Below are 19528 nucleotides of genomic sequence, written 5' to 3' on the forward strand. Positions count from 1 at the left end.
AGCATTAATTATTATAATAATAGAATGTGTTAATACTTACAAAATGTTCTTTGGTAGTCTCCTTAATTTTTCTTTTATTGGTCAATGACATTGTACTAAATTTTTCCACCACAAGGTCAACGGGATTCACCTTATAATATAATTACGAATTTCAACAATTTAGAGTGTAATAATAATAATAATAATAAAAATTATTTAAAAATTATAAGTTTATAATATTTTATTGTATATATTTTAATCATAATAATATAATATCATGGTTTATATAATCAATGATAATATGTACGTGCATTTTATAGATACTCGTACGTTATATTAAGATTACATTGGAAATCTCCAGTCACGTAGCATTGGGATTAAGCCCATGAATTACACAAGATAAATATTATTCAGGTATTTGGAGCATTTAATTGTTCGCATCACACTACTATATATTTATACAATATTATTTTATAATATTTATGTAAATAAAATATAGGTAATATGTGTAAAATTATTAACACTCAGTATTGATTACACCACTATACTAAAATCTCGTATTTTTTTCTAAAATTTCCATCGGACAATAATAATTAATTAAGTTACTCTTAGACTTAGGAAGATGAATAATCACAATCTTTGCAGCTGTGTTAATATAAGTTATTTAGTAAATAATATACCTATAACGACACACAAATGAGCAATGTCGCAATCTACGAATTTAATTACAAAGGCGACATATCAATATCTATAAAAAGGCACACGTCAATCAACACCACGCTCAGTCGCTCACCCAACATCAACTTAATAATTGTACGATTTTCTTACGTATAAAAAAATGTATAAGTTTAAATATATCTATCCTATTATAATTATATCTATCGACTTGTTGAATATAATATTTTTTTATATACCTCTTTCTATTCTGGTCACTCAACATCAAGTCATACGAAATCGGAAATACTGTTCTTCTACCGCAAGTTCTTCCGAAAGGTAAGTAAAAAATTACATGATAAATATTTTCAGCACATTAATTCATTTAGAAGAAAAAACTTTCGTACCCATCCCCCGTGACATATCTTGCAAAGTGATGAGTTAAAGACATACAACAAGAATTAACAATATTTAAAATACAACTTCATACATTAATTCTAATATTTTATGTTCAGTTTTTTTTTTAAAACTCACTACAGTTACTTCCAATATAATTATATAAATCTGCATCACTGATGAAAAGGATAATTAGCATTGTAGAGTTACATAAAAACTAACACATATTTGTGCAAAGTGCAGTACGTATGACTTTCTCACGTGTCTCCGGAGATAAGGAATGGCCGAATAAAGGTATCTGCTGCCAAGGAGAACGCTAGTTTTTAGAGATGCAGAAACCTTTGCCACCAACCACTCTGGTCGGTATGACCGTATCATCTTTTTTACCAGTGCACCAGTCACATCAGCAACACCTAACACTGGATTCTGCGAGCGACAACTGGACTTTATTTTTTAATGAGCTAAATCAGTATTGTATTCATTTGGATTCACGTGTTCAGAAAGTTCTTTTTTTCAGCCACCTTATTATATTACAGCGCAATATATAATATATATATATATACATATACTGCAGCTGTGAACCAGGGTAAGATGCATGATTATATATTATACTTAATATTAATGAAAAACACAATTATAAATATATAGTGTGTCTCCTCTCTCCTTCTTCCCCAAAAAAATCCAATTATATAAATCTATATACGCCACTGTTGTAACTCTTGAGAGATCTTAACGATTAGCCATAAAGATGTTGTATGCGCTTAACGCGACCATAATTTTTTTTACTCATTTTTGCACATTTTTGGGTTCTTCGGAGACGGCGGAACACAAGCTCGAAAGCGGAACGTATGGTCACGTTATGTATGCCGCACGTACCTTTTTGATCCAAACGGGTTTTTGTATATTTTCTGTAACGCGATGTTGAGTCAACTTTTTGAGTCATCTTGACATCAGTTATCAGTATGGTCAATAAATTGTGGATGACGATGAGACATGATGTTATTAAAATGCGATTCGAATTAATAGGTAGGTACTAAACGATTTTTTGATTTATGAAAGTTTATTTATTTACAATAAATTGTTTATCCTTAATTCAATAACAAAATAATTGATGATTTCTTTTCAACCAGCAAACATAATATATTATTATGCTTAAATTATCTTACCAAAACAAATCCGAAAGTTTTAAGTACCTTTATATATTATATCTAGTATATACCCCACCTCCAAATATGTTAACGACAAATAAAATCGTCTATATCATTAATTTTATCATTAAATCAATTTTATTATTACATTATAAATTTATATTATACGATAATATGCAACAGTACTCCGCTCAGAATCGTTGTTTGTATACAATAATATCATATAATTGAATTCAAATTTAATACTCATAGTAGTAACCTACTCAATTATTCGACGTATGCTATAATTTAACATTGAATTCAAATTTTTACAAATTACAATTAATAATTAGCTATGATCCATGACAAATGACAATGTAGTTCCTATATATTGAAATTACTGATATTTTACTTTAAAATATAATATAAAGAAAGAATAACAACAAATATTTCAAATAGAAGCAGTTTTTATAGTAAAAAGATGGATTTAAAATTATTTATATTTAGTATTTACCTTAACAGTAGTGTTTATTATAGAGTAGCACAAAGTAAAAACATTAATCTAAAAGTGATTAAAACAGTTAAATAATGAAGTTACGTTACTAGTAACGTTTACTAAAAAATACTTGAAAAGTCCAGTAATCTTATATTCTTATCATTAAAATTCAAATGTACAAAAACTGTAGAAATCGAGCATTGCATCCGCAGTATATATTATTATACTCTAAGAAAAAATAATGAGTCTGCTACAAAATTCGTATTGCAAAATACCAAACATTACGGTGATAATGGCACGTTACGACGGCGGAGGAAATTTTTCACTGGTCAGCGTTGCGGTGGTCAACGGCAATCCCAATCGAATTACCGGCCGGCGAGGCAAGCGCCAGATTGATATGTATAATATATATTGTATTCCGAGCGCATACCGATGTGCCCCATTTAGTCTGTGTCACGATGCAATCATATGTCACTACAATATTTTGATATATGATAAATATATATGACCACTACAGCCCCAGTCAAGGATATATTATAAAAAAAATTTGTGGTTTTAATTTTTTGGTCACGAACTACTAAATAATACCATGATTAATCTTATATTACATTTTCAAGTCTTTGCTTTATAAAATAATATTATATTACCTATATTTACTACTCCAATCTCGAACCTCGTCGAATTAATCACTAATGAATCCATTATAATTATGACTATCCAACTAAAATTTATTTTAATAATGAACTAATGAAATACAAATATATTAGTTAAATCATTTCTTCAAATGTAATAGTTTGGAACAGTAATTTAACTTTGCCACCAACTTTAGGAACATTTCTATAACAATATTCACCGTGCTTTGGTTTCATAACTAAAAAATTAGTAGAACAGTTAATACTTTCTTACGTTTAAGAATATGTCACATTCTATTTTTATCCTACTCATATAAATTATCCATCAACAACTCCATGTACTCTATATGACAAATTCCATATTCTTTTTCATCTCTGAATGCAAAATTCTCTCCGATTTAAAACACTTTTCCAATGTCCGTTTTAATTTTTAACGTCTGTGATCATCCCTGCAAAAATTCTTTTAGTTATCCAGACTGCAGGTTTTATTATAATATACCCATTTAAATTTTTTGTAACTTTATACTGTTATTGTGCATCCGCATAATCTGGAACAATATTGGTTCAAATTAATATTTATCAGGTTCTTAGATTCAAATTTGTATTTTAGATTCTGAGCCTCTGAGGTGAGTGGAGAATGTGACTAACTGAAGAATTACTATCATAACCACTAAAGATACTATTCAATGGTAAATTAAAATAAAATGGAAACTGATGATACATTTTATTAAATAATACAATGAATAAAAAAGATAAGTAATAATTCTGAGCATATTTAATTTGAAAAATAATAACAATACAATATAATAAACAGTTTTAATATTAAAACATTTAAAAATAATTATATTATATAGATAATTATAAAGCATATTTTAGGTAGACGAATTTAGTAATTTCTTCTCTCTGTTTCTTTTTATTCTTTGTAATTGTTTTGAACAACAGTGCTGTATTAGAATAATAATATAATTAGTCATGATGGGACTACCCAATTTTTAATTGTTAATTATTAGTTTGTGTTAATTATGAGAGATGTTTTTATTGCGATACTCTTCCAATCGTTTTTTTTTTGCAAGTGATATGAATAATTTAGTAGATTTTTTTAAACGTAGCCTTGATCTTTTCATATGAAATATACTTCTTAAGGTTTCACAAAATGAACATTTAATATATGACATATCAATTAAATATGGACATTTTTTATGTTGCCAATGTTTTTGAGCAATTATATTTGCACATTTAACTGTTATGCCTTCAAATTCTCGAATTAAAGGTCCACCGGCACATACTTTTTTAGAATTTAAAATATTCATAATTGAAATTAATTCATGCAATGAAGAGATATTTGAATTTTGACACAAATCTTGAAGGGTTATATTCATATCATATATTTTGAATTTCATAATCATGTCTGATTCAAGAAAAATCTGTTTTTCAATAATAATTTCAGCATCATAGTTATTACATTTTATTGTATATAATACAATATATGGTTTCTTTCCTCTGTGTATCTCATATTTCCAATTATTTGGAAGTCCAGTTGATTCAAGATCACAACATATGTTTTCAAATTTATGTTCTGTCGACAAAACAGGAGATTGAACAAATTCTGGATCAAGATCATCACTACTAGAAGATTCAGATACTTCAGATTTAACCTCGGGTTTAACCTATACAAAAAATATTTTAAAATAAATATAGTAGATATCTGTATGCCTAAATAACATTTGAAAATTAAACATAAAATTGATATAAAAACATGATTGAACAGTAAAAACATATTATGCATAATACACAGTAGTGGCATGAACAATTTTAATTTGTGGGACACATCAGAGTATTAATAGTAATGTGAAATAATACTACTAAATTTATGAACTGTAAATATCAGGTATAATTAATCCAGGGGCCAAGGCCATAGAAAAAATGAAACCTGCCAGCTTTAATATTTTCCAACCACCGACCCATTAAATTTTTGTATGGGACACTTCTCCCAAAAAATCACGGTCGCACCACCACTGATAATATATATACATATTATATGAAATTGTATTTAAATAAATATTAAATATTTTTAGCATATTCACCTCTATTACTTTAATGTTTTCAGAGATCAATTTATTTAATGTACAGTCTTGATTACCATGAGACTGTATATTAGTCTGTGGAGTAGATAAATATCTTCTTTCAGGGAAAAACATACATGGAATAGCATCTTTTTTTAGTTTTGGATACTTGAAATTTATCTGAAAAATACAATTTAGTTATTTAAATAAATAATTTATTTTATCAGATACATTAAATAAACAATATTCAATGGGTATTAAGCAAAATAATAATTTTAAATTTAATTAAATTGTATAATATGTACGTAACAATGAAAGATGTTTATTATATTTTAATAGTAATTATTTTATGATACATGAACATGTTATTTTTTTTAAAATACTCATATAACAGGGGTAGATCCGGAGGGAAGGGGCGATTGCCCACATCATTCTCATCTAAGGCTTAAGTTTTTAACGTAATAATTACTTCATAGTTCATTATTTGTAATTTGTAAAACATCATAGGTGATATCTATGTAAGCCCTTTAAGAATTGCCCCCTCCTTCCGTTATATGGGCCTAGATCCACCACTGGTAACAAATAATATTAAATCATGTATGAATAAGTTCTTAGAATTGTTCAGTTTTAAAATTTTAATAATTAAATTTAAAATATGTACTCACACACACTTGTTTGTCACCTGTCCCTGAAGTCCATGTTCTAATAATTTGATCATCGAGAAAATGATTAGCACAAACTGCTGAATTCTTATTAACAACAACATTTTTATTGGGTATTGCATTAATCCACTTTTGTCTCAAATTATTATTTTTGGGAAATGAGAAAGTAGATATATTACAGCGATTAGATTTATATCCTGTTGTGCACCCAACAACACTACACGCGCGAGGCATGGTTTACTGTGATACAATATCGAATTACTATAAATTATAAAAATAATAAAGTAAATTGTACTTATTCGAATACTGGTACACTAATATGTTTTAACTTTTCAACTACCCAATGTATATTAAAACACTTCAACAACAATGAGTCAATTTATTATACTGTAACTACAGAGTACAGACATTTAAAAACCTATTTTTACAATGACTATTTCATATCATTCACGAGTTACAAACCATTAGGTACCTCCTATTCATTATAGTATTATCGCTCCTTAACCCTACATACCACTTGAGCTCTACGACAGATGCGGCGAAAATGTTTACTAAACACTAAATCCGTAACACGTTCTACAACGGTCATAGTTATTAGTGTTATTACCTAACCTAGCAAATCTATACTATAAATTGCCGTGCTGTGTTCTGTGGTATTAGAGATGCGTCGTTCGAGAACTAAGTAATAAGTATAATAATATATACGACTCATTAAAATACGGCGTATAAGGTATAACACGCAAAAGTAAACAATATTTCAACAACCACTGACTGCTGACGGCTGTATTCAAAATACTTATAGGTAGTATATTATTATTGTTTTGTCGATACGCAGACTTCGGAATATTATCACTCACTGATCATGTTATCTGTGATAATGTACCGTATCAATATGGAGTAATCAGTAAGCACTTGAATAGTAGTCACTAGTCAGCGTAACTGATTTTTTTTTACATTACCGTTTTTGCTAGTGTTGGTTTTGGAAAATCGTTATTTTCAAATTTTAATTGCAAAGGAGAACTGCAATAACTAAAATCTAGTATAACAAAATATCGCAATGCCCCAAGGACGTCGAAAATTGCCTTTCAGCGGTAAACAAAAGAAACAACAAATACAAGAAAAAAGGAAGAGAAAACAATTGAACGCTGCGTCTGGTAGGAGACTTTTAGTGAAATTAATTATTAGATCACATTTGTGTAATTGTATGATAAAATATATTTTACACTTTTAAACAGGATCTGAGTATAACTACGAAAGAGCTGAAGGGAATAATGTCAGACCTCCCAAAGAACGTTTGCCCGAGTTCAATGTGCAGAGTATCAATCAACAGCCGTTACATCGTGGCGGTAGATCTAACCCAAATCAGTGCGTACAAATAAACATTTATTATTATTTATTTAAATTGTGTTACCTATTCATTGTGTATAGCTAAACACCAGTTTTGAACTAATAATATTATAGTATTAACTATTAAGTACCAATGGCAAACTATAAAACAAAAATACTTATTGATTTAAAAAATTACAAAACAATTTTTATCATGTCCTGTTTAATTGGTTTAAAAAAATACTTACTTATTAAATGTTTCTGTTAAATTAAATATAATCTTAATTTTTGGCTAAAAGTTTACTAAGAGGTCATCAAACTACGCATATGTTGTTTTTGTCATATTATGTATATACATCATTCCAAATATATATTCACCAGAATCAATTTTGTGTTATTAGTTTCAATTTTAGAATTTGAATTATTGAATTGATGTAGTTAAAAATGATGCCTGAGTATTTTATAGGCTTTTATTATAAACATTTTAATTTTAAAGTCAGTATATTTACATAAAATATTACAACTTTTAGATGATCTACTCGCTTTAAACTGTTAATATCATTAAAAGGTTACTAGGAGCCCTAGTTAATAATTTAATATCCTTGCCTTTAGATGAGATAAAAGGTCAATTCACTCTTATATTAGAACTAATAACACACAAACGTTAAAGTCATTGAATTTAAAATAAACATATTTTGTTCATGACAAAATTATTATTATCTTTATAATTTAAAGTAAACTGAAAATTTTTTTTTAGGTATGTGCTACAATTTCGGCGAGAAACTGAAGAAGAAATAAGGAAAAGAAAAGAAGATGCAAGAAAGCAAATTATTCCAGTATCTGAAGAAGAGCTTGAGTTTGATCCTGCTCCTTATTTTTGTGGCAATGAGCTTGGTTTTCCAATACGACCTAAATGGAGTCCAGATATGACTAGAGAACAGTTGGATAGCCGTGAATATAGTTATTTCAAGGAGTATTTACTAACATTGAAAAAAAGAAGTGACTGGGATGAGTTAAGTTATTTTGAGTTGAACTTGGAAACTTGGCGACAGATGTGGCGTGTTATGGAAATGTCAGATATTATTGTATGGATAGCTGATGCTCGTTATCCAGTTAGTTAATCAATATTTCTGTTCATTTATACATTATTTACTCTTTTTCTAAAATTACAATTTACAGTACAATTTTTTTTTAGGCTGTCCCTACATACTTGTTTACATATGTATTAAAGACTTTAAAAAAGAGTTTAATTATAATACTGAATAAAATGGATTTAGTGCCATCAGCTATTGGCTTGGCTTGGAAACATAAAATAACACAAACATATAATTTAGATGATGACGATAAAGCTAAAGTTCACGTTTTGTTTTTTACTTCTTACAAAAACAGTTCAGAATTTAAAGAAGGTATACAATCATCATAATAATTAAAATTATATAAAATGTTTTTTTTTTTTAAATTGTAATAAAACATATTGTTACAGGTGTTCAGAAAAATAAACCTAGAGGTAAATTAAAGATGGCTGCAGAAGCTGCAGAAAATTTGTTGAAAGAATGTAAAAGTATAATAGAAAAATATCAAGCAAAGAGTATGTTTTCTAAATGTTTACAAAAATATATACTATAAATAGTTTTTTAATGTTTTCACATGTGTTGTAGTCGATTTGCAAAGCTGGGAAAATAAAATTTCTGAAGAAAAAGAATTAGAATATGATAATGAAGAAGATGTTGAAATAGAAGAAAAAATTACTGTAAGTTATTTTTTGTAGACAATATCATATATTATTGATTCAATATTATTTTTAAAACATAAAATAATTAAAATGTAATTTAAATTAATTTGAAAAATTTTCTATTTTTAAGGCTGTTCCAGAAACGAGTTATGAGCATTTTGATTTGTTTCAAAATAATTATCTTACAATTGGTTTGTTAGGTCAACCTAATGCTGGAAAATCATCTGTTTTAAATGCATTGATGGGCAAAAAAGTAATGTAGATTATAGATTATAATGTAGTTAGTTACTTTAGCAACTTTCAAATTGTAAATATTATAATATTTACTTGTTATCTTAATATTTATTTTTAAGGTTGTCAGTGTTTCTGGAACTCCTGGACACACAAAGCATTTTCAGACAATATTTTTAACTTCCAGTGTTCGTTTGTGCGACTGCCCTGGACTTGTATTTCCATCTAAACTCCCTAAACCATTACAAGTATTTAAAAAAAATAATAAATAAACTTGACATGATATTGTATGTGTGACGTTTTTTTTTTAGGTTTTAATGGGTTGTTATCCTATTGCACAGCTTCGTGAACCGTATTCAACTATTACATTTTTAGCTGAAAGATTGAATCTGGTAAAACTTTTAAACTTACAACATCCCGAGCCTGGTGAAAGTGAATGGTCTGCAATAGACATTTGTGACAGTATGTAATTTTAATGCTTTTATAAAATACATTTCAATTATTTTTATGTATGGATTATTAATTAATGATTCAGGTTGGGCCATTAAACGAGGTTTTCTAACCGCTAGAGCAGGACGACCAGATACATATCGTGCTGCCAATCATTTACTACGTATGACACTTAGTGGGAAAATTTGCTTAGCATTGAGACCTCTAGGATTTACAACAAACAAAAGTATGAAATATCAATTTTAAAATGTTAAAATTTGTTACACCTCATAAGCTGCATACACTACAATTTTAAATATCTCTAATAAAAACATTAAAAAAAAAAAAATTGTAGGACTACAATAATATAATGTATTAAAATTTTAAACTAATAACTGTACATGGTGGCCAATTTGTGTACAGGTGTGCTATATGTACCTGTTAAGGGTGACAAACTGATTTCGCCCATCAATTGGTTGCCGTCAAATACAGTTTTTATTTGAATTGACAATTTTTTAAATATTTCAAAATGTCTATATAGTATATTCATTATTCTTGTATTCTTGTATTTTTTAGAATATTGGTCATCTTCTGTAGAGCTAAAAAATATATGGAAAGTTAAAGGCATTATGGATGAGCTGGATACATATGAACATAATTTTGTAGAACTATCGGATGATGAGCAAAAACCAACTGCTCAGACTGACACTAATGAAATTGAAGATGATGAGAGTGATGAAGACGAATCTTGTGATAGTGATAGTTCAGAAGTATGTGGAGCAATTTCATCTAATAAGTTTGCTGCATTGGATATGTCTAATTGATACAAATTTTACAGTATTGTCTTTATAAAGATAATTTTATGTTAATCCTATTTATGTTTTTTAAGCATTATTAAATTTTTAATTAAAACTGGTTGTGAATTTAAGTGATTTAATTTTAAAACATATAAGTTGCTCAGTGAAGTTAATAAATTGAAACGTTTGTTAATTATACTCGTGTACATTTTTCTTATACTAATTATGTACAAAATCTTATACTAGTATCATTTTAATTGTTCGGGTCTTTAATATACTTGATTTTTTTTCAAACTAAGTTCAAATATTTGAATGACCATTTAAAGTTTATAGTAAATTCAGTGTTTATATATTTTATAATGTATACTGTATGGAATAGTATATTCTATATAATAATATTCTATACAATATATTTTCCTTACACATATATTATAGTATATATTTATGATTTAAGACACTAATTTAAGGAAGCCATTATTACTTTTTGTAATTGATACCTACTTGATTAATTGCTAAAAATAAAATTATATTATATTCATATTATGAAATAGGAAATCAAAACAGATGACTATAAAATTGGGGACAGTTTTTTTACAGGTCTGTAATGTCTCAATTTCAACAGTTTCTTGCTTCTTGTTTTTTTCAACACAATATTATAATACTTGATGTTCTTGTCCATATTTTTAAACTAGAATACTATTTAATTCCATCCAATCCTGTGTTTTGTTTATCAAAATTAATATAAATCTATATGTACAATACAATCTTAAATTATTTTCCAATTAATATTGAACAATATTTTCCTAAATTAAACCATCTCTAAAAAATATTGTTCAGTTATTATTTTAATGTTTTATTCTTTTTCAAATTAATAGTTAAGAAAAAACATTTTTTAATGAACAATAATATTAAACTGATATTATATGATCATTCTAACAAAATGTGTTTCCTTTATAATAATACTCTATTCCAGATAATTATTTTTCTTACAAATAAATATCCATTGTTCAAATGACGTACTTTATGATTTGCAGTACATAAATTTATTATTTACCTAAAAGGCTTAAAACTATTTATTTAGAACTATAATATATGATTTGTAACAAGGTTTTATAGTATTTATATGGTCAATTTATATATATAAAGATAAAATAAGTTGGTTTCAAATATTATTTGATATACAACAGATTTTTAATACTAAATATAAACTAAAGATATATATTACATACCATTTATTTAAATAATAACTAATTATAGTCATGTAATTATTTTATGTATAAAAAAACATTATGGAAATTTTAAATATTTAGAACCTACAAATTATTTTAATTACTTATTTACTAAATACCTAATCTTTGGATTTTTTTTCTTTTTTATGTTTCTTGTGTTTCTTATGTTTCTTTTTTCGTTCTACTGTGTCATCGTCTGACGAATTACTGTCAGACGTATTGTGCTTCCGTTTTTTTAACTTCTTCTTTTTCTTTTTCTTCTTTTTGGCTGCCGCCTCTTTCAGTTTCAAGGCTAACTCGGTCTCTCGTAGCTGCACTAGTGGCGTCACATACTCCTCATCCGGTTCACTGCTCGTGCTGCTTACATCTAACACGATATCCTTGTTGGGATCGATTTTAATGAAATTCCGACATTGGAACGTCAGGTGACCGGAGTAACCGCATTTCTTACACGCCGGTCTGGCTGTGGTCTCTTTAGCAAAACCCGAGAACTTGGACTCCATAACTAGTCAGTAGTCACCGACCTGCGTGGGCAGGATTATTTGAAATTGTTATTGTTATTAAAAGAAGGTATTTAGCGCTCGAATAAATGATTCCATCAACGACGGACGATTGAGCTGCACGTCATCATCATTGTTCCGCTAGAAAACAAAAAACACTTTCGGTAGGTACGTTTTAACGGGTTATAGTTATGCCTAGGTATAACCACGTATAACTCATAATTCACGCAGACTGTAATTTTAAAACGTTTTTAAGCGTTTAAACTATCGTTGTTGACGGTCGATACGAGTACTTAATGAAGTAATTGAGCGCTTTTAGTGATTATACGACTATAGTTGTCAACAATATTATCATTGCCTTATCACCTGTAAACAACTCTTAACCACGGCTATAAATAATTTTTGATTGTATTCTTTTTACATCTCTCTCTACACACAAACTCTTTATTAATATTTTTTTTATCGTTTGCACCCCTCGCTCTGCCATCGCATTTGACTCAGGATTGTAAGGCGGCAAATGTACTAATTTTAAGATCAGTTACTAATGTGCAAATAAATATTTATGTAATTTCCTTACTGCAAAAATTATTGCTAAACCTTCACGTTAAATTTGTGCATAATATTTTTCTGCCGCTGATAAGGTACTAGACGCGAATAAAATTGGCTTCTCCTCCCCCTCTATTAAATGACTGCACCAACACCGTACCTTGAACTGTCACACGTAACTACTAGAGGTAAATCTGGATTATATTATGTGGGTAACTAATAATTGACTTTTTATTAATGCCTGTTTTACATTTTCAAACGCTAACCGACATTCGTCTGACCAATTCCAAGGTATTTTATTTTTTGTTAAATTGTACAAGGGAGCTAATATAGATGACGACATTGGAATAAAACGTTGATAATAGTTGATGAGACCGAGGAATGATTGCACTATATCATTAGGGCACGGTGCGTTTCTTATCGCATCCATTTTATTTTCATCGGGATGTACGCCTTGATAATCTAATTTATGACCTTAAAATTGTACAATCGAATAATAAAACTGACATTTCTCGAAATTTACTATTACTCTATACTCATTTAAACGTTCTAACACCGCATTAACATTTCCTTCACACTCTGACCTCGACGAGCCACAAATTATTATGTCATCTAAATATACTGTACTCTAGAAATACCTCGTAAAATATTCTCCATGACTGACTGAAATATGCTTGGCGCTGACGCTACTCCATAACATAAACGACTAAAACAATATAACCCTTTATGAGTATTAATTGTAAGAAACTTATGACTTTCAGGCGCAACCTGTAATTGCAACTATGCTTCTGCTAAATCGAATACCGTGAACACGCTTCCCCTGATAGCTTATTAAACACGTCATCAACTCTTGGTAATGGGTGTTGTTCAATTTGTAACTTTGGATTTAAGGTAGTATTTAAATCTACACATATTCAAATTTTATTAATATTTTTCTTTGGTACTACTACAATAGGAGATGCTCAGTCGCTAATTGAAACCTTACTTATAACTCCTTCAACTTCTAATCTATTTAACTAAATTTCTACAGCAGACTTTAGTGCATAAGGTACTTGATATGCTCTATGAAAAACTGGTACACTATTTTCTTTTAAAGATAAATTTACCTCATAGTCTTTTATATAAACAGCTGGTTTATCAATTAATTTAACCACCCCTGGAAACTTGAGTTTAACATTTTTAATTACATCTATTTCACTTATAACACAATTATTATTATTTACGTAATTCATATTTCCCCCAATTTTGCAATCAACACTATTACTTGTACACATATTTAAACTCCAGTTCGAATACAATTTATCTAACCAAGATCCACCTAACAAAACTTTTTTTACAGAATTTTCCGTTACAATTAAATATAAATTGATATTTTTTTGATTTGACATCTTGACATTTACAATTTCTGTATTAAAAAATTTACTACAATATATTATTATTTATTTTAAAATTTAAAAAAATTATACCTAAAAATATATTACATATTCTAAATTTCCCTAATATTATTAGTAGACTATACTAAATAAACTATATCGCCTGATAATTTCTTACTAATGAATGGATTTATTTTATACATAAAAAAAACCTACGAAAACATTCAAGACAAATTATATAAAAGTTATAGTGGTGGCTTAACTCAACGGGCACTAGATGAATACTTGATAGTTATTGCTCACACAATAAAACTAGTTTAATTATTTTTTTAACTTTTTTAAATTTTATTAATTGCATTACATTTGTAATGAATATTTTGTAACATTGAAAACGTTATTCAATATACAAAAATAGTCCAAATAACGGCCGTTTGACATGATTTACCGCTGGGATGCATTGCAATCTGGCGGCAAATCAGCTATGCGCCTGTTCTAAAAATCGTATAAAATCAGGCTTATTATGAATTATGTATTCAAAAACACTACAGAACGATGGTAAATGCACTCATACCACTTTCAAAGCCTGATTTTATACGATTTTCCAAGTACGAGTACTATCGTTTCACAAAAATAATGAAATGTTTATGTGCTATGTGTGATAAATATTTATAAATATACTGTGCTTATTATTATATTTGATAATCTCAATTTCCGTCGATATCTCGGTCAATATTGGTTTTTCGACCACAGTCCAAAGGACCAAAAATACTCGTAGGGTGCCGTTCCATAGGATTCGGTGATAAAATCAATGGGTATGGGAGGTACATTATTTTTATAACTTACCTCAATTAAAAAACCTCAAGAAACGTAAATATACTGAAATATAATAGGACTGTTATTAATTATTATTATGTGATTGTTCTAATTTTTTTTATAGTTTTAATGTTATTTATGATTTCATATTATTTTATAAGAATAGGACTAAAAATACGTTACTGTTTAATTTTATTATTAAAATATGTTATTCAAATATTTTGATAAATAGTTTTAGGTATAGCAATATTATTTTGTTTTATAGGTAATATAAGATGTTTGCCTATTCATATTTCACCTGTGATTAATTGTTATAAAATTATTCTAAAATGAAATAAAAATAAAAAATAATTGTATTAAAAGAACAATAATTATAATTTAACCTATTCTAACTAAAAGCGTTTATTTTCTACCATTTTTTTTTTTTTTTTATGGAATTTTAGTCTTATAATCAATTTTTTTTAAATGCATTTGGATAATTTGGACAATTTTGAGTCTAATAAGCAACATAATTTACCTCCTTAATAATTGAGTAAAAAAACATAAAAAATTAAATAACTGCTTTGACATAACCATATTCATATATTTTTTTTTATTGAACAAAACACAATATTTACAATTTGTATTTACAAGTTATACAATAAGTAAATGTGATGATTGATTAGCAGGAGGTGGAAGTCGCCCAGTGGTAGCACCCTGTGGAAAGCGATTTAAGGAGAGAATAGGTCCCTACACCAGTTCCATTTCAAAAAAGAAACAGATATTATTGTGTTATCCTTACTGAGTAATACCAACAAACGTGACTTTAAATGATCAATTAAAAATGGACCAATATCTTCTTTTTTTTAAAATTAATATGTTTGTCTTTTCAATGTTGAGGTCGTTTCCTTTTTTATCTAAGTCTAAACAATACAATCCTATTTGTGCTCCAAAACAAAAATCTATTATCAATGCGATTAAATAAGTACAACAATAATGATACTCTGCGAATAATATTAATCAAAATAATTACATTTAGCAAGGATCCTCTTCTATTTGGAGTGGTTTAGAACAAAACAACAAAAGTAGATCTTCTAATGTATTTTCCTTTAAGTTTAATATTTTTACACTATAGTTGATAGTGTCTAGGTTTGTTGTTGCTATTAAAATATATAAAATGTTATTAACCCAATCAATTTTAATATTTTGTAATAAGTGTCTCTCAATTGTTAAAATGTTTATCTTGTTATTTGAAAATTCCAATAAAGAACTTGAAGAATCTATAATATACAAAGTATTTGTATGTATATTAATTGATACACCTAAAATAGATTTTTATTTTAGTTTATAAAGTAAATAAAAGATAAACAATGGTTATTAATATGTGTACCTTTGATTGTTCGATTTGTGCACAAAACACTTACAGGTGTATCCATAAGTTCAGTAATTCTTTCAAATATTTCATGATCCGATACCATTAATAAGCTTCCGGTATGTGTGCTAATATGTGCTTCAATTGCCCGTGATACCAGTAATGATAGTAATACGACATGAAATTAAAATTATTTAAATTTTATTTAAATCCAAGTATTCAGAAGAAAAATAAAATGCGTTTCACAAATAAAAAATATAAGTATAACTAAATATATTTCATAAATATAATCCAGGGACCAGGATTTTACATAATAACTTGATCAACATAGGTATATCACATATATTCTAAAAGAAAATAATTTACAGACCATTATTAGAACGGTGTTGCTGTTTTCACGTCCAACGCGGGAGTACTACTGGAGTTCCGAATTACTGGAGGGACACTTCTTAATATAGAGAATCAACGACTGCGGGACGTCCGCAGTAGGGACAAATATCTGGGAAAATATATAATTTTAACGTTTGCATTTTTGGTGGCACTGATTTAGTATCATCATATTGTTATCAAAAAATATAGATAAAGATATGGTAATACAGTAAGTATAGTAATATTATTACCACGAATAATCGAAAACAGTAAAATGTAAATAATTTGGTTCGCCGTATCAAGTCACATATGATTTCCTTATCAGCGATTTTGTGCGAGACAACTTTTCGTCTTTGAGTCGACCGTCCGTTGTGGATTTGTACAATACGAGTTGTATCCGTTCGCGTCAAAATTATGGCTCTGACCGTGTCTGGTTTGAAGATCGCAGCTGTTGGATTGTCACAGCGAGGTTGTCGCCCAACGCTCTTCCAAGCGGCCAAATACTCGTGGGAACCGAAAGAAGTTGAAACCCACACCGGTCAGGTGAGTGTAATAGTGGTCCGGCCGACGGTCACGAACGATCGGCGTCGCTGGCTTTAGTGATATTAATATTATTGTACACCGTGTTGTAGAAATGGGAAAAAGACGATTACCGTTTAGCGCGTTTCGTTAATCGGAAGAAGGAAGTGAACCCGTCGTTTGCCATTGATCTCATCAATCAAATACCGCCTAAGGAGTGTACAGAGCGTGTTGTGTTTTGCGATGGTGGAGGTGGACCACTGGGTCATCCAAAAGTCTACATAAATTTGGTACAGAGTTTATTCTTGTATTTATTAGCATATGTTTGTTCACAAACTGATGGTTAGAATTTAAGTTTTATAATAATTAATACAAATTAATATGACATTTTAACACATTGTTTATTAACAATATGACTAATCCCAATTTACAATAATATTATGAACAGAATAATAGCTACTAATCAAATTGTTCTTTTAAGTCTATGGATTTTTTTTCCTGTTAAAGCATTAGTTTATTAATTTTTTAATATTTAATTATTTTGGGTTTTCACACTGGCATAAATCCATAACATTTTCTTAATAATTTAGAAAGATTTTTTTTTAATTTTCACTCTATTATTAGTATTTGTCTTAATAAATCAAACTACCTATTTCTTTGTATAGTAGTTTAGTATTCATACACAAGGTTAATACCTATTATACTAAAAATTATAATCTAATGTTAGAATAAAATGTTAAGTATGTTATTAACATACAGTGTCATTACATTATTCTGTTAAATAATATCAACTAATAATTACACAACTTCAACCCTTATTAAATACTATTATAGAACATTGTAATAACCTCAAATAAAAATAAACTAAAATTCCTACTTAATGACACTAATATTGTTCTAGTAGACCCTCAATAGACATGCTACCGTAAATAAAAAACGAATACCTGTGTTTTAAAGTTTGACATGTATATAAATATAAAATTACTATTTGATTGTATTTGTAGCATTGTTAAATGACCTTGGATATTAAATAACATAATAATAATAAGTGCAACTGGTATAAGGATAGGGAATTTAAAACAAGATTAAACTTATGAAGCATAAAAAAAAACCGCCAACAAGCTTATTATAAATTAAGTTACCATTTTATTTTTTCCACTTAAATGTCAAGAAATGTAACTTAGATATCAGAGCAACGTCTTGTTGATTTCCAAATTCATTATTTTAAGAAGTGTTTTTCCTCCACTTTCAATATTTCATGTATAGCCCATTAAAAAAATGAATTTACCAAATAATTATTAAAAAATGTGTAGGATAATTAAAATATGATATTTAAGACTAGGGCTCTTTGTGTTTATTTTATAATAAACACATCTATTATTTTAAATTATTTTGCCTTATCTGCATTTAATTAATAAAGAAGCATAATAATATAGTGTATATTTAACAATATTATTTTAAGTGCATAATACCCATATTTCAATATTATTTTAATTTTATATTGTCTTGTTATATAATATTAAATTTGTTATTAATTATTATTTTATTATTTAGGACAAACCTGGGAATCATTCTTGCGGATATTGTGGCTTGCGGTTTGTCAAGAAGGATAGTCACTAAAAATTATTTTATTATTCAACCAAATTTTTTGAAGATTATTTAGATTAACAGATATTGAATAATAACAAGTTGTAAATTGGAATCTGTTTATATTAGAAATAAATTTAATTTGTTAGAAAAAAAAATGTTGTTAAAAAGGATATAAGTATTTATAAATATTTAAAAAACAATACCCAATCATCCAATTTTTTACCAAAAATCACCCTAATAATAGAAGATTCGAGAAGTTTTTACTACTCAAAAAAGTGATGCCAAGACACAAAAAATACATTCATTGCTTTGTTCAGAATCTAAAAATGTGATTTTTATTACTAGTTTAATGCATTATATTATTTTTATTCAACTTCAAACATAGAGAATGTATATTAATTGAGTCTGTTCGGTTTAAAATAAAATAATTTCAAGTGCAATTAAGTTTAACCTTTTATTTTTATTTTTTTACTCTTGCTATTTAAATTTTTATGAAAGTTAAAAATATGTATTAAATGTTCGGAAAAAATAAAAATAGTTTTAAAAAAGTTTACATTCAAGTATAAAATATAAATTTGTTAGAATTACCACAACAGCATAAACAACTATTCACAAAAAAAATTTCAAAACCATACCTATTAAAAGAAAGTTTTACTATAATGCTTTCAATATTTTTTGTTCAACAAAAACTATCAAGTATTTTTATTACTTAAA

General features: G+C 27.8%; 5 protein-coding genes across 6 annotated transcripts; 2 read left to right on the forward strand and 3 right to left on the reverse strand.

Moving 5' to 3' along the window:
* Positions 1-4130: 4130 nt before the first annotated feature.
* On the reverse strand, positions 4131-6796 carry LOC113558856. The gene is made up of 3 exons (XM_026964431.1): positions 6013-6796; positions 5369-5527; positions 4131-4951 (listed from the first exon to the last, which is right to left on the reverse strand). Exons 1-3 carry the CDS (start codon positions 6241-6243, stop codon positions 4301-4303), a joined length of 1041 nt encoding a protein of 346 aa, XP_026820232.1. The 5' UTR covers positions 6244-6796; the 3' UTR covers positions 4131-4300.
* Positions 6778-10687, forward strand: LOC113558848 (guanine nucleotide-binding protein-like 1). The gene is made up of 12 exons (XM_026964419.1): positions 6778-6913; positions 6981-7163; positions 7245-7374; positions 8093-8447; positions 8531-8741; positions 8819-8923; positions 8994-9085; positions 9198-9320; positions 9421-9546; positions 9610-9760; positions 9834-9974; positions 10304-10687. The coding sequence occupies exons 2-12, from the start codon at positions 7067-7069 to the stop codon at positions 10549-10551; spliced, it is 1779 nt and encodes a 592-aa protein (XP_026820220.1). The 5' UTR covers positions 6778-6913; positions 6981-7066; the 3' UTR covers positions 10552-10687.
* A 1122-nt stretch (positions 10688-11809) lies between these two features.
* LOC113547842 (protein SREK1IP1-like) lies at positions 11810-12907 on the reverse strand. The gene has a single exon (XM_026948376.1). The coding sequence runs from the start codon at positions 12254-12256 to the stop codon at positions 11873-11875; it is 384 nt and encodes a 127-aa protein (XP_026804177.1). The 5' UTR covers positions 12257-12907; the 3' UTR covers positions 11810-11872.
* A 2605-nt stretch (positions 12908-15512) lies between these two features.
* LOC113547843 lies at positions 15513-16915 on the reverse strand. Of its 2 annotated transcripts, XM_026948377.1 has the most exons (3): positions 16707-16915; positions 16355-16474; positions 15513-16286 (listed from the first exon to the last, which is right to left on the reverse strand). In XM_026948377.1, the coding sequence occupies exons 2-3, from the start codon at positions 16440-16442 to the stop codon at positions 16000-16002; spliced, it is 375 nt and encodes a 124-aa protein (XP_026804178.1). In that variant the 5' UTR covers positions 16443-16474; positions 16707-16915; the 3' UTR covers positions 15513-15999. The 2 variants fall into 2 exon arrangements, with proteins under 2 accessions (XP_026804178.1, XP_026804179.1); XM_026948378.1 differs by having other exon boundaries at positions 15514-16244; positions 16355-16913.
* A 106-nt stretch (positions 16916-17021) lies between these two features.
* Positions 17022-18984, forward strand: LOC113547845 (NADH dehydrogenase [ubiquinone] iron-sulfur protein 6, mitochondrial). Its single transcript, XM_026948379.1, has 3 exons — positions 17022-17248; positions 17338-17514; positions 18779-18984. Exons 1-3 carry the CDS (start codon positions 17120-17122, stop codon positions 18842-18844), a joined length of 372 nt encoding a protein of 123 aa, XP_026804180.1. The 5' UTR covers positions 17022-17119; the 3' UTR covers positions 18845-18984.
* The last annotated feature ends 544 nt before the right edge of the window (positions 18985-19528 follow it).

This window comes from Rhopalosiphum maidis, chromosome 1, assembly GCF_003676215.2.
Source record: "Rhopalosiphum maidis isolate BTI-1 chromosome 1, ASM367621v3, whole genome shotgun sequence".
NCBI classification, from domain to species: domain Eukaryota; kingdom Metazoa; phylum Arthropoda; class Insecta; order Hemiptera; family Aphididae; genus Rhopalosiphum; species Rhopalosiphum maidis.